The sequence below is a fragment of the Boleophthalmus pectinirostris genome, unplaced genomic scaffold (assembly GCF_026225935.1).
Source record: "Boleophthalmus pectinirostris isolate CB_2022bp ecotype Guang Dong unplaced genomic scaffold, ASM2622593v1 HiC_scaffold_22, whole genome shotgun sequence".
NCBI lineage: Eukaryota > Metazoa > Chordata > Actinopteri > Gobiiformes > Gobiidae > Boleophthalmus > Boleophthalmus pectinirostris.
The window spans coordinates 30876624-30893121 of NW_026571190.1; the positions used below are offsets into that span (position 1 = coordinate 30876624).

The following is a 16498-nucleotide window of genomic DNA, read 5'->3' on the forward strand; positions in this document are numbered from 1 at the left end:
AAATAATGTCTAAATCATGGCTGTGACACTAAAAGTCTTTGTTAAACCACTTCTTGTGCAAATTAACATGAAACACAAACATTTTAATCATCAAAAACAGTGAATATGTCAAATGTGTTGCATAAACGAGTTTGCCTCTGCTGAAAAAGCAACAAAACTGTAGCACTGTAACAAAATAATTTAGTAAAATACACCAAAAAATACTCTATCGATACTGTATCATCACATTAAACCAATACAATATATCGGTATTTCAATATATTTGCTCACCCCTAGTGAAGATATAGTCAAATCACACACAAAATTAAAATAATACAACATATAAGTCATTAAAAGGGTAATTCTGTATGTTATGTGTAAAAACTGTAATAATAAGATAACTATGCATTTATTTTCCTATATTACACAACGTTGACTCTTGTGAGCTTTAAGCCATTTTAGAAAGTTGTTAGCTCATCAAAAACATAGCCAGAGTTGTGTTTTGTTTCATTCACACATGCTTAAGGTTGTCTACATCTACAAAACTCAAAATGCTCTGTTCCACCTTGCGATTAAGTAGTAGTTTTCAAGTTAACAGGTACTCTTTACCTTTGTTCAGCAATTCCAGGGCTGAAAATTATTCTAGTGAAGGTGTATAGAGTTTAAAAACACAGTGGAGTATGTTTTCTGTAAATAAATCAGCCTAAATATGGAAGAATTGTATGTTAAACGTGTGAATGAAACAAAACACAACTCCAGGTTTGTTTATGATGAGGAAACAACATTATAACATAGATCAGAAAATAGCAATGGCCCTTTAACTTTTAACATTTAACTTTTCTTTTAACCTTTAACTTTTCTTTTAGTGTAATCAAAGTTTAAGAAATGCATTATGAGTATGAGCCAAAATTCCATCACGGTTAAAAAGACTGACAACCACAGCTCTCGGTTCAGTACAATAGTGTTTCACAGAATTAACAAACCTTCATAAGATCATAAGATAAGATAACTTGTTTGCTTTGATAATAGTTCTGTTGACGCGTGCCACCCTTCACCGCTGACCCCAGAGGCTTTACACAGAGCAGAGAAAGTACTCAAAACATAACAGACGCTTCCCTGGAAAGAGGTGCGCCAACTTGTTTAATGAGCCCATGTAAAAAGAGCTGCAGACAAGCCCCAGGAAAAGGCTGCCAGACTGGTGGGGTGGCTGCTGTAACACTTATAAAAACAGACTCATTTACCGCACTGAAGTGGAAATAACAGGAAATAAAATAGTTACCACCGGTGTCAAAAGCTCATATAATATATTAAACTATTTTGGTATGTTTGGTCAATAGAAATTAACACATATTTGAGCGATATATTGAAGAAAATATGAGAAAATATGAGATAAACCATAATGAAACTTCCTAAATTACACAAAATTGACTCATGTGAGCTTTAAGTTATTTCAGGCATGTTGTTATTTCATCAGAAACATACCTGGAGTTGTGTTTTGTTTCATTCACACGTCTGAGTAATCCTGCATTATTATGCGTCTACATCTCCAAAGCTCAAAATGCTCTGTTCCACCTTGTGATGTCATGTAATGGTAGTTTTCAAGTTACTTTTCAAGCTACATTTTACCTTTTGTTTAGTAGACATTGGAAATTCCAGAGTTGAAATTATTCAAATGACTCTCATGAAGATGTGTAGAGTTTAAAGGGACAGTCTAGAACTTTGGATATAGGACCTCATTTCCTAGTGAGTCAGAGTGTTGGAGATGTGTGGAGAAACACTTTTTAAAATATTCCATCCAGTCCTTCCAGTATTTGCAGAGGTCGCTGGTGCTAGGCTAGTGCATGTCAATGGCTATAGTTAGCCTGCCACTAAAAACAGTCTTACCCACTCCACAAAACTCCCAAAGCAAATCTATTATTACGCCAGACTGTCGATGTGAATGTCTGTGTTGATAGAATAATTTTAGAAGTAACAACAACCTTGCATTTGAAGGATTTATGTCTGAGCAGCAGTGAGTTGTATTTCCTGATAAAAAAGCTTGGCAGCGGTGGACTGATATTTGAGAAAATAGTCCCTCAACATGTGATGATTCATTCGCTGCAAGGTTACTTTTATTTCAAACATTATTTTATCAACACAGACATTTACATTGACAGTCTGGTGTAATAATAGATTTGCTTCAGGTATTTTGTGGAGTGAGTAAGACTGTTTTTAGTAGCACCAGCGACCTCTGCAAATACAAGGAATGGATGGAAGTGTCTCCACACGTCTCCAACACTCTGGCTCACTAGGAAATGAGGTCCTGTGTCCGAAATTCTGGACTGTCACTTTAAAATCATAATGGAGCACTTCTGTTTAAGAAGAACAGCCTAAATAGTTTTAGTTTGTGTGTTTAACATGTGTGAATGAAACAAAACACAACTCCAGGTCTGTTTGTGATGAGGAAATCCTTATAACATTTGTCAGAAAATACAGTAATATGGACCCTTTAAATGTGTCCTATTAAAATGTTGGCGCTGAGGAAGGAAAATCAGAAAAAAGACAATATAAATTACAATTTAAAGCAGTTTTATTGATGACAACCAATGTTTGAAAATGAGTAGCAAAACATTCCCATCTATTGCAGTCATCGGAGAAAAGCTCAAAGTCTTTTGAAAACTGAATCCATATTTTATGAATGAAAATACCTGTCAAACATGGATGTACAAAGAAGACACTTAATTGCCCAGATAAGTGTTGAGGTAATGTTAAATACCATTCAAATGCATGGGCCCAGAATACAATCATTCAAACAGCGGCACAGTTAAAGGTGCATTGTGTAACTTTTCCGGTGAAGGGTCCATCAAGTGCTTTTCTCCATGGAGATGTTATTGCTTTGTCAGAAATGTTTCACAGTGTGGCTTTAAACCTTTCCATCATCATGTAGAGGTCAGATTTGTGGAGAGGCGACGCTGCTCACAGTCAGAATCTTCATTTTTCTAGGCATTTTTGAGCTATAAACCCACTTGTAATTGAATCAATGTAAGTTAGAGCTGTTTAATGTCACACTGTGGAACATTCGAAGCAGAGTAATGACATAACCACAGAAACAAGAAGGTGACGGACCTATGAAAGTTACACAACGCACCTATGAAACAATAATAAAAAAAAAAAAAGTAAATTAAAGACGATCTCTAAACATGTATCTTAAATTAAAGGGTGCATTAAATAGTGAACATTCACAATTGGCACCTTAATATATGTCAACAGGTCCTTTGTCACTAAATAGCAATGTTGATAGAGGCATAAACCAAAACGAAAAACAACTAAAACGCAATGTGTATTCTAAAATAATACGACGATACCTCAAGGCAAAACACTACAGGTATTTCTAGTATTATCTTTTAAGACTTTGGGCCAGTTTGTCCTAATAACAATTTGGCAATTTATTTTATAAGATAGGCACGATTCATGAAATACTGATTGAATTAACGATATTTAAGTATATACTGTATGTTTTGTTCATTTGCAGACAGTTGTGTAAAATGTTTTTTCAAATCCATTGTACAATATTACCCAAAATTCAGTGGTGGAAGAAGTACTTGATTTTGTTACTTAAGTAACGATGTAACATTAACAAAAATACTGTGATATCGTATCATCAAAAGTCTCACAATAATACCGTGGGCCATCACATTATATCGAATTACATATTCTTTGCTTAAATGAATCGTTATGGTGCAAAAACAGAGAAAACTACATATACCATGATCCCTTGCTCAGTTTCAGTCCAACTCATGATGATGAAAGCACTTTAAAATCTTAATCATTTACAGAATAGTAGCATGTTTCACAATTTTGTTCACTTTGCTTCCACCAAATATCGAAATAAATATCGCACCGTGAGAATCATGTTGTGAAAATATCATATCGAGAGATTTGGACATTGGTACATCCCTATACTTAAGTAAGAGTACAGATACCAGAACAAAACAACAGTAAAGTAAAAGTATTAAAGTACCTGTTTAAAAATGTACTTACAGAGCGAAAAGTAAAAGCATTTTGAGCAGATGTTGATATTTAATAAAGCTTCAAATGTAATATTCTAATACAGATTTGTGCTGAATTTTGTTCAAAAGAAACAATTCAATTATATATTTTGTCTAGCTGTTTTTATTTGTGTATGTTTGTTTGCTCAAATTATGAACATGTTAAAAATAAATCCCCTCAGCCTTTTCAGCAGGTCTCAAACTCTAATTAAAAAATACTTTTACTTGTCAGTCCTGTTAAAAAATGTAGTAAAGTAAAAAGTACAGATACCTGCTCTCAAATGTAGTAAGTTAAAGTATTCACTGCAAAATCTACTTAAGTAAAGTAGAGATACCTATTTTTTATTTTTATTTGTATTTTTACTTAAGCACAGTACTTTACTAGTTGTACTTCATTACATTCCACCACTGCCTAAACTACACACAAATTGTAATGTTTTTGTGTCTTTTGTCTGCATAAATAAAACTGTAGCCCAAATCTCGTGTAGTGCGTTCCCTTAAAGTGCCCAAAATGAACATGACAGACAGGTAGACTAGCTGTATAGTGTCTTTCTCACATCCAAACAACAATTATTCCCATTACTGTTGATACTTTGCAGTGACATCAAGCTGGGGGTGTTCTACATGTAGTCACCAGGAAGACACAGATTATACAAACAATAGCGAACGTCGGCCAAAAAAGCTTTAAGATTGTCTGAAAAATCAAGAAAAAGTGCAAAATGGATTTAAACAACACATTTTCAGGAGTCTGTGATGAATAAGTGTTCATGGTCCTGTTTAGGTGTTTGATTTTCAACAAAAAGGTGTGAGTGACTATCGGAAAAAACTGAAAAACGAATGCTCTCTAGTTTGTGATTATAATTTTGTGTGAGAGAGATGTATTTCAACAACACAAAACAGCTCATCTGATGTAGTTCAAATTCAGTTCTCTCTGGTTAAAATAAAGCTCAGATCAAAGGTGCATTGTGTAACTTTTCTGGTGGAGGGTCCGACAAATGCTTTTCTCCATGTAAAAGTTTTTGCTTTGTCTGGAATGTTTCACAGTATGGTATTACACATTTTTATCTTCATCTAGTCCAAACCAGACCAAGTTACAGGTCAGATCTGTGAGAGATGATCCCCCTCCAGAGTCCTGCACGGGTCGATTTTTGGAGACCCTCACCCGCCCATTAACCTGTGATTATATCAAAGTTAAATCCGCACCCGTTACTCGCCTGTGACTGTGATAAATCGTCCGACAGCCCAGTAGTCCAGGACTAAACCAGGACTAAACCAGGACTGAACCTACACCATGTCATTAGCAGATTATAAATATATACACACTGCAACCACAGAGGCAATCACTAGGACTAAACCAGGACTGAACCAGGTCTGAACCAGGTCTGAACCAGGACTGAATCAGGTCTAAACCGGGACTTCACCAGGTCTAAACCAGGACTAAACCAGCATCATTTGCATAAATATATACATGCCGCAAACACTGAGCCAATCACTAGGACTAAACCAAGTCAAAACCAGGACTAAACCAGGTCAAAACCAGGACTAAACCAGGAGTGCAGCCACTGAGCCGATCACCTCCGCTGATGGTTTTTATGTAATAAAAAGTCACTCTCTGAACCTGGTCCATTGTTCCAGGAAAACACCGGGAAATGGCACTTGTTTCCAGGGCAACGGCCGTCAAGTATTTTTTCTCCCGTTCGTCGTTCATTTGATTCACCTGACCTGCCTGTGTGTAATCACTACCCGCCCGCATACTGCCCGTAAAATTCCAGAACGATAAAAGCCGCCCATTTCAGAAACTATTTGCGGGTACCCATTTGGTTCTAGGTATTTTTGAGCTATAAAACCACCTGTAATTGAATAAATGTAAGGTAGAGCAGTTTCATGTCATCCAGTGGAACATTCCAGGCGGAGCAATGACATTTCCACAGAAACACAGCAGGTGACGGACCCTCAACCAAAAAGTTACATAGTGCAGCTTTAAGTCTAACTTGAGAAAGCTTCTAACACAGCAGTGCCTCCAGTTAGCGTCACACCCCCACGACGTCAGCTGCAAAGTATCAACCGCAGCCAATCCAGGTTTTCCAGCAAAAAAGTGCATCTTATTTGTCCGATACTAGTAGAAATAGCAGAACATTAAAACAACACTCTTAATAATAAACATCTGTAGTATTTTTTCACTAGTGCAACAACAGACTCAACTTAAAAAAATAAAACCTCGCAGGCAATCAAAGCTCTTAAAACACCTAATATCTCTGGCCACAGTAGCAGTAACAGTTAGGAAGGCAACTTAATCATTTGATGCTCCAACACAAACATGCCAACAATATACACATCGCTCTTTTTATAGAAATAAATAGTGGAATTCTCTTCTTCTTTAATACTCTGATGCACATTGAATATAAATTTTTCTAGTACACAATTTCAACACTACTGTTATACATATAATATAAGTCTCTATGTCTTCTTTCATTCAGCTTTGGGAGCTTACAGAGGACCGCCTGTAAACAACAACGTTTTCCACTCATTTGTTAATATCATGTAACATCAACTTTTTATATTTTGGTACTTTTTTGTACAAAGGCTATGTACAGAGAAGCTGATAGCGAAGGCAGGATTGTCGGAAATAAAATAAAACAATAGTAAGTGCTTTGTGTTTTCCCTATTGTGACAGATAGACCTTTCAAGATAGAGAGTACCGGTAGTTTTGAAATGACCAGAACTGGAAGAACATGAAGGAATGGACGACTTACGAATCACATGTACTACGATATGCAGACACACATGTCCTCCTTTAACACCGATTATGAAGCCTATAGAAACAAATGCAAATATTCACTGATCAGGCATAACACTATGACCTCCTATTTAAAAGTCTCATATTAAACAGACCGCACCATGTATTCTGAATATTTGTAAAGTACAGATACATGACAAACGTTTTACTCAATTACAACTACTAGTGCCAAAATTTTACTTAAGTAGAAGTAAAAATACACAGGCATATACTACTCAGTGTTAGGGATGCACTGATCCAGCTTTTCAGTTTCAGTATCGTGACAGGCTACGCAATATTACTTACAATACTTGAGTAGATTACGGGTGTAACGGTCCATGGTTCACGGTTTCGGTACAGGACGGTCGGTTCGGCGCAGTGAGTTCGAGCAATTTGTGTGTGTTTACATTCCGACATTACATGTGCAGCTACACGAAGGCTCGGCTCTTTAATATTCACAAGGGAACTCATCTGTGATTGGGGCAGGAGTGTTTCCCGCAGCGCTTTATAGTTCAGGCGACCGCTTTGACTATGTCCCTCTAAACCACGTGAATGCTCGCAAAACTACGGCCGTTGCGCTGCATTTTACTTTAGGAAAAGTTCTGTTTACTGTTTACAAGGAATTTATTTTTTATAATATTTCATACATTTGTTGCTTATTTGAGAATATTTTATTTAACTTATTAGTATTACCAAGCAGCACTTTGCATTTTATTTTCCCGTTTGTATAATGTTAAAACAATTTGTTGGCTTAATAAACACATAAATAAACAACTGGTGTTGCATTTAGTTCCCATACTGTACCGAAAATGAACCGAACTGAGGTACGTACCAAACCGTGATTTTTGTGTACCGTTACACCCCTAGAGTAGAGGCTAAAAAAGGCAGTTATTTCCATCATATCACACTTGACTTTCTACAAAATTGATCCAATTGTGTTATTTATCCAGCCGTAACTGTTTGTAACAGTAGCAGCTTTGTCAGAATAAACGTTCAAACATTATAAAAAAAAAGGTAGGCTAAAATTTGCCAGTAAATAATCTTATCACGTCCATTCATAGAAACCGATACCCAATCCAGCTAATTTTCCTAGATCAGTTCTGACATTTAATACCAAAATCTATATCGGTGCATCCCTGCTTAAAATACTAGTCATGTTACTATGTTATACAAATTAATGAAACAGTTTAAAGTAATTGAATCATCATTTGTGCCTTGTTTACTGTAATCTGTCCTCATGTTGTTTTCACCTGCATCTGTGTGCGCTCTACAGCATTTTAAACCCCAGACAAGTGCAGGGCCAGAGTCACTATGAATACACCAGGGCCATAGTCTCATGCCTGATTGGTGCACTGTAGCTCTGTAGTAAGTGGCTGATTCAGAAACATGAACAGCTTGTCAGACAGGCAGTGATACATGTGCCGTTAGATTTAAGCCAAGAAAGCTTGTTTTGTATTGCACGTTTTCCACGGTTCTGAACCAAAGTGAGTTGTACCAACTCTCGTCATTAAAGGTGCAGTGTGTACAGTTTATTTGAAGCTGAACAAAGCTCCAAATAAAGATTACATTTTGAAAACATATGAAACATGATATGTCAAACACAAAGTCTCCTACACTACATTCTATAAAAGGCCTCCCAAAACCTAAATTGCACATGTCAATCCCCCGATGTATGTACTAGTAAAGTCTTAAAGGTCCTATAGTACACAAAACTGACTCTTGTGAGCTTTAAGCCATGTTATAATGCTGTTACATCATCAAAAACATGCCCAGAGCTGTTTTGCTTCGTTCACACAGTTTTGAATAATCCTTTATGCTCTGTTCCACCTTGTGATGTCATAAAGTGGTAGCTTTCAACACTTACCTTTTACCTTTTGTTCAGTAGAGATTGGCAATTCCAGATCTGAAATTGTCCAAATGAAGGTGTATGGGGTTACCACATGACATCAAGGTGGAACAGTCTTTTTTGTCCGAGAGAAAAACCTAAATATGTACAATTTGTGCGTTAAACATGCGTGAATGAAACAAAACACAACTCCAGATGCGTTTCTTGATTAGGAAACAACACTATAACTGATCAGAAAAAAGCGTAATATAGTCCCTTTAAAATGTACCTCACTGTAATGGACATCTACAGGACTAGGTTGAGTCACTTGTAAACATATTTGGTTGTAAAAATCCAAGTTCTTCTTAAATGCAGCAATTTGAAGTGTGCACCACCTCTTGTTAATATTGCTACTCATACTCTGTAGTACAGTATTGGACCAAAACAACCCTTATAATATGCACGAAATGTAAGGTATTGTTTGTGTTTTGTGTAGTTGCCAGAAAACACCACCAGAGGGAGCCAGCTGATTGACAAACATGCCCTGAATTGCACTGTTAGATCTGTAGTGGATTAAAATGACTCAAAAAAGACATGACCCTCTGCGTTACGCCTGCTTTTACAAATCCTCTCCTAGTGATGGCACATTGGAGAAAACACTGAAGTGAAGGTGGTGGAAAATGGCACTGATTTCACTATAACTACCCAGTCACATGATTTTAAAAGTTTTTATAATGTTGACGGAGTTGTGTAATGTTCCTGTTATTGTGGAGTTGAAGGTGAGGTTAAACTGCAGCTGTATAGACTTGTTAAATACTGTATTGTCATCCATTGAATAGCTCAAGGAGTCCAGGAAGTAGTGTCTCTCTTCAATCAAATAAATCAAATAAAAGCTGTATTCAGTTTTAATCTCCAAAGTCTCCTTGACCTTGAGAGGAAAACATGAAGAATTCTTAAGAAAGAAAACCTATGTCCAAGATCGGTGCAACTTTTGTAATCTTTTATGATATTGTTGTTGTGTAATGTGTGATGGGATCCTGCCATTGTAATGTTATGAAGGTAATTCCAGATACCAATAATAATGTGTACTGGAGTTGTTCAAAGTTTACAGCGCAGTCTGGGTTTCACGGCTGTCCAGTTTGAAACAGTACCACCTCGATCTTCTTACAAAACCGCTTGAATAGTAGATTTGATCCAATGGTAGCCTTGTTTCTTGTTCTTCATCTTGTAATTGCTGATGTGTTTACAACGCCATGCAGCAGGCTCCGGACAGCTGGGTCACTTGTGATTGAAAGGAGCCAAAATGGCGCCTCTCCAGGACGTGTTCATGAAGTGTTAGCAGATACTGTCAGCTTTCACGTGGAGGATTTTGGAGAAGCCTGGTCTCTTCTTCAAACCCTGAAGAGAATAAAGAGTTTTAACAAATATATCTTCACTGCAATGTCTGTCTATCTACTTACAGACCAACATTAAAAAGTTCAAGATTTTTCGTCACTCATTTCAGAAAGTCAAACCCATATATTATATAGTGAAGCTGTCAAGCCTTTATTTCTTTTGATGATTATGGCTTACAGATAATGCCATGCCATGCCACACTGATGCAGTAATTCAGACAAAAGGAGGCCCAACCAAGTATTGAGTGCATAGAAATGAACAACAAGAGCATTTTTTATTGATCTTATGTAATATTCAAATTTTCTCAGACACTAAATTTTGGGTTTTCATGATCTGTAAACAATATTCATCAAAAAGTCAAGAACTAAAGACCTGAAAGCTTCACTCTATACAGTGTGCCATGAGTCTATATAATATGTGCCTTTGACTTTCTGAAATAAGTGACAAAAAATTCTTATACTTTTTCATGATATTCTAATTTTTGATGGTGTCTATCTGTCTCTCTATCTGTCCATCTATCTGTCCATCTATCTAAGTATCAGTCTATCTATCTATCTGACAGACCGACAGATAGATAGATAAATAGACAGACAGATAGAGAAATCTATCTTCATACAAAATAATATTTGAAAAGAAAAATTGTGAAAGCATTGAAGTGAAAGACAAACATTCAGACAGACAACAGCATGATTAGCAGAGTAAAAAACACGAACATTGTGATTTTAATTTCCCGAATGAAGCAAAACGAACATTACAAATTACAATTGCACTATGTAATTTTTCTGGTGAATTTCCATGGAGACAAGGAGTATGGCATTGCTTAATTATTTCCATGGAGACAAGCAAGAAGTGCCAAGTAGAGGTCAAGTTTGAGGAGAGGTAACTCCACTCACAATACAGTATAAATGCATGTTTTTAAGCAATAAAAACACACGCAATTATAAATTGTAGACCAGGGGTGGGCAATTATTTTTTCCATGGGGTTAGATGAGAAATGCTTAACTCAATTCTGCATAATATTTATTATATTTCTTTATAAAAAAGCAGTAAATAGCATTGTTCTGACAAGCTGGTGACACTGGTAAGAGTTTATGTTATGTATGACTAAGCAATGAAAAAGTAAGGTTGCTTTACAAAAAATGTCATAAAAAACACCTCTAAAACAAAATCAATGCAGCTTTAGTCCATGCATGAGATAAAATGATAACATATGTTTATTTTTTAATTCTAAATAATCTTAAACGGGCCAGTCAGAGTCAACCAATATGGCCTGGGAGTGAACTAATGTGCCCAGGTCTGTTCTAGACTGATATCTTTAATGCCATACTGTGGAAAATTCCAGACTAAGCAAGAACATGTCTTTGGAAATGAGCAGAAATCAGACCCCTCTCCAGATCATTAGGCAATTGATGACAGTTTTGATCAATAAAATGTGAAACTGTCAGTCAAGCAGTAACTTAAAGAGGGGATATTTAACTTTTATGGGGTATTTACTGCTAACACATGACATATTTAGAGCACCATCTTATCTTTTTTATTGTAACAACATATTAACATAAGTTTCAGTTTTCCGTCACTCCCCTTTCAGAGCGTTATCACAACACAATCAGCGTGCATTTCACTAAAGACACTACTGCACATCGTATCAGGTTTGTCAGGTTGCTATGTACAGTTTTGTGTCATGTTTTTTATATATTTATGGAGAATTGTCTTGTGGGAGCATGGGTGACGTAGGCTTGTGGGTGGAGCATTGCGCAGAATCTTACAGCTAAACATGACAAGGTTTGACTCTGACCCAGGAGAGATCGCTAAAATACTCAAACATGGATGACATATGAAACCTCAGGCATGTTTTTTATGATAGAACCACGTCATAACATGATGGAGAGTTAAAAAAAAGAATAAATCAATTTTGCATAACACCCCCTCTTTAAAATTCAAGGCGTAAGTAGAAGAATCCCAGTGTACTTAATGTAATAATCGGCAAACATAGAAATAAATCTTCACAAGCCAGAAGCAGGAATTGGCTAAACTATTGATCTCTGATGTTATTTTTACAAGATGAGCAACAGGTTAAGACAGACTTCCTTCTCCCAATCCTTCGTTCTGAATGAGGAGATAAAACATGAGCCTCTTCTTTTTTAGGCGTATAAAAATAACTCCAAGCTGTTGGGAGCATTTGGAGAGGTTATCTAACTGCTGTAAGTGAGCCATGCTTCTGAATGCAACATCAAAACCAAACACACTCTGACTGACTCACCAAAAACACCAAAAACACCACAACAGAAATAAAACCTGCAATTTCATTCTTTTTCATGTGCCTGTATCTTTGTGCTCTGCAGCAAAACTGGTGGAAGAAGTACTCAGTTTTGTTACTTTAAAATGCACTCTGTAACTTTTCGTGTAGGGGTCTGCCTCTCTTGTCTCTTAGGAGAAGTCATTGCTTTGCCAAGAAAATTCCACAGTATGGTATTAACTTTGTCTGTCTCCATGAAAACAAGCAGGTGGCACAACAAGGCTAAAATCACAGCTCAGATCTGTGGAGAGGCAACCCCGCTCACAGTAATAATGTCTATGTAGGAATGAGCCATAAAAACACTAAATGACCACTAGATATATATGTTTAATGCCATATTCTGAAACATAGCAACAATAATATCTCCATGGCGACAAGTAGGTGGTGGACCCTACCATAAAAGTTACGCAGTGCACTTTAAAAGAAAAGTACAGATACTTAAGAAAAATAAATACTCAAGTAAAAGCATCACATGAAAAAAATCTACTCAAGTAAAAGTATTAAAGCACTTGTTTAAAATGTATTTAAAGAGTATTTTTGAGAGCAAATCTTCAGATGCTGATGTTGTGATTTTGATAAAGATTTGTGGTGTTTTTGTTTTGTTTTTTTCCAACAGAAAAAAAATAATTTATAGTTTTTGTTTTTTTCCTGCTTGTTTTTATTTGTGTATTTTTGTTTGCCCAAACTCTGATTGTGTAGAAAATAACTCAGGCTTTTCAGCTTTTTACTTTTCAGCTCAAAATTGTAATGGAGTAAAAAGTACAGACACATGCTGTCAAATCTAGTGAAGTAAAAGTAAAACATTTCCACTTTAAAATGTACTTAAAGGTGCATTGTGTAACTTTTCAGGTGGAGGGTCCATCAAACGCTTTTCTCCATGGAGATGTTATTGCTTTGTCTTGAACGTTTCACAATATGGCATTAAACCTTTCTATGTTCATGGAGACCAACCCAAACCAAGTAACAGATCTGAAGAGAGGCAACCCCACTCAATGTCAGAATGCCTGTTTTTCTAGGTATTTTGAGCTATAAAACAACCTGTAATTTAATAAATGAAAGGTAGAGCTGTTTAATGTCATACTGTGGAACATTTCAGGCAGAGCAATAACATTTCCATGGAGAAAAGCACCTTTAAGTACAGTACTTCACTACTTTTACTCCATTACATTCCACTCCTGACTACAAATGACCCACAAGTCAAACATGTCATCCCAAAACAGCACGTATGCAGATTGAGTCATGCTTAAACAGTGAGTAGCTGTGGTAAAAATAGACGGGTTTGACTGTATGGGCTGAAATACTGGTGAAAGTACAGACATGTGGATGGTGTTATGCAAAACACTGGGGACACTTTCACTATATAAAGAAACATTGTGTGGGTTTGGGTGTAAGACCTTCCTGGTTTGTTTTGTAAAGCTTTGAACACAGCGGAGGAATATATGCCTTGAAATATTACATAAGGAACTGGCGAGAGCAGCTGTAAATTAAAAGAGTGCTCTGGGCCTTTAATTCATCTCGTATTACTGCTGACATGTTGCTAGTCAATATGACATTTGACTTAGATTTAAAACTTTATTTATCCTAAAGGGCAATTCATGTGTAGCTCCACAGGCCAGAGTTAAAACATTTGCTGTACACTATACCAGTCAAAAGTCTGGATACACCTTTTTTTCATTGTATTTTTTAATTTAAGTTTACCACTTTCTACATTTTACATACAAACAGGAGACGTCAAATATATGAAGCAAGATAATATGGAATTCTGAAGTAAAGAAAAATGTTACTCAACAATAAAAAATAAAAAAAAATTATATCTATCTATCTATCTATCTATATATAATATATATATAAATTAATTACTTTATATATATAATTTTTTTTTTTATTGTTAATATAATATATATATATATATATATATATATATATATATATATATATATATATATATATATATATATATATATATATATATATATATATATATATATATTCTGTATTCTAATTCTTAAAGTAGCCACTGTAGCTTTCTTTGCTTTGTGGATAACACTACAAACACTTGACCTTCTCTCACTGAGCTTCTTGATCTCAGTCTCCTGAAATAGTTTTCACTTCACAGATGTGACTTGTCAGGGTCAAGAAATGCTAAAAGTGCAAACCAGAGTTCAACGCAAAAGGTGGCTATTTTTAAAAATCTAAAATGTAAAATTATTTCATGATTTGAGTTATCTTGAGTCTATTTTTTGTTTACTTCATTGTATGTGCATTTGCAGTTTTCAGCAAGAATCTACAATGTAAATAATCATGAAAATAAAGAACCATAAATGAAAAGGTTTGTCCAAAATTTTGACTGGTAGAGCAGATTATTTTCCAAACTACAGCTGTTACAATTTTACTTTCTTGGAGCATGATTTCTGTATATATTTCTCACTTTACTGTGAATAGACAATCTGTGAAACTCATATAATTCTAAGTCCCAATAGTGAATAGTAATGATAAAGGCCTTGTGGTTTTACCTGGAGTTTATTCACCATCTCTTCAAATAGTTTTCTGGCCTCGGGACTGTTGGGATCCTCAAAGTAATCTTCTATTCCAATCTGCACCACAATGGACTTCAGGCTGCGGCAAACACCTGTAAAACAAAACAAAAAACATGGTTCATGGAAAAAAACATTACGTCTTGTTTTGGGTAAATCTTTATCATAACTACACTTTTAATAGCCCTAATAAAGCATGTACAAACACTCAATACATGTTTAATAATTATTAACTTAATTAGTAACAATAAACAGCAGGTGGAATATTTTTAAATAGTCAACTGGTTAGTGAGTTTATTTGTTTATTTATCGGGGACAATGCACTCACACACATTGAGCTACACAAAGAGGTCATATGTCTCCACCTTCAGTCCCTGGACAGGTTAATGTCATAAATGGCGTACATGACAATACAATAAAATAAAATGTATATTAATGCAATCATTCATCCGGTCAATATCAGTAAGTAAAACTAGTCCCATTCAGTCTAAGTCATCACCTCCATATACTATTTACATATTTACAGTTCATATTGCTGCATTGATATAGGACAGATTGACATGTACAGGTTTGTTTGGTAAACACTGCAAACATTTTATAACATTTCTAAATAATACCTAATATTAACCCTAACTCCAAACTAACCACTATCTGAAACTGTCCCTGTCTAATCCCTCAGTCGTACATATGGAAGTGTTGACAGGACACTGCCTTATATCTGTGTGAAGGAGGAGCTACACTGAAACTAACTCACCTTTGTTTACAGTATCTGTTGTTGCTTAAGTCTATAGAACTACACTAAAGGTGAGCTGTCCCTGAGTCACATTTTGCATCATTCAGGCCTCTGATGGGTAAGAACTAAAGAAGCCACTTGGAATGGGCGGTGAAACGACTTCACTCTAAAACTTTGATCCAGTTGAGAGAATTAAAATGCCTATGACAGGTTGGACTACTCATCTGACTAAAACACAGTTAATATATTTATATTTTAAAAATCCACGTTGGCATTTTTTTAAGTTTAAAGAGCCACTAAACACCAAGACCACTTTGTGCATATTTGTAAAAAATTTGACTTTTGGGTCAAACGCTGTGTCTGTATCGACTTCTTTAAGGTCAACTATGGCCACTACATTTGAATTTACGGTTTGGACAAACGGCAATGAGTCAGCTGCATGGTTACTGCTCTGGAGAATTTTTCAGATATTCAGATCTTAGAGGCACAGTAAAGTTTCAGGAGGATGTTTAATAAACCATTAAAATTTTACTTCCTGATCCTGACGTAAAATTAGGGAAATCCATGACTGTTACCTAGCAACCGTTAGAAAATAATATTTAATCTGCCCTGAAGGGAATTTATTTATAGAGATTTTACCGGTTAGTTTTTTTTAAATTTTTTTTTTTATTTTAAGCCTCAATCTAAATTTATTGTAATTCAGTGTATATTATAAATGTGTAGTCTGTCACCATTATTGTTCTTGCACTCTCTCACTTTCTGTTCAAAGTTTTTTTTTTTTTATAATAAAAATTGCTTCTTGATTGGTATACAACAATAATTTATATTTACAACAGATATGTCCCACTAAATTAAGTCAAAATTTGAGAATCATTAAACCCTGTCATTCACACTTTACATTTTCCTTTGCCAGACTCTGTAGCTGTTTACGT

The 16498-nt window shown here is 35.5% G+C and overlaps 1 protein-coding gene across 1 annotated transcript in view; it reads right to left on the minus strand.

Moving 5' to 3' along the window:
- Positions 1-9943: 9943 nt before the first annotated feature.
- Positions 9944-16498, minus strand: part of fbxo41 (F-box protein 41) — a 36752-nt gene continuing 30197 nt past the window's right edge. The window contains exons 12-13 of the mRNA XM_020930615.2: positions 14813-14928; positions 9944-10006 (exon numbers count right to left, since the gene is read on the minus strand). Of these exons, the coding sequence (XP_020786274.1) occupies positions 9944-10006; positions 14813-14928 (179 nt within the window). The remainder of the gene's footprint in view (positions 10007-14812; positions 14929-16498) is intronic.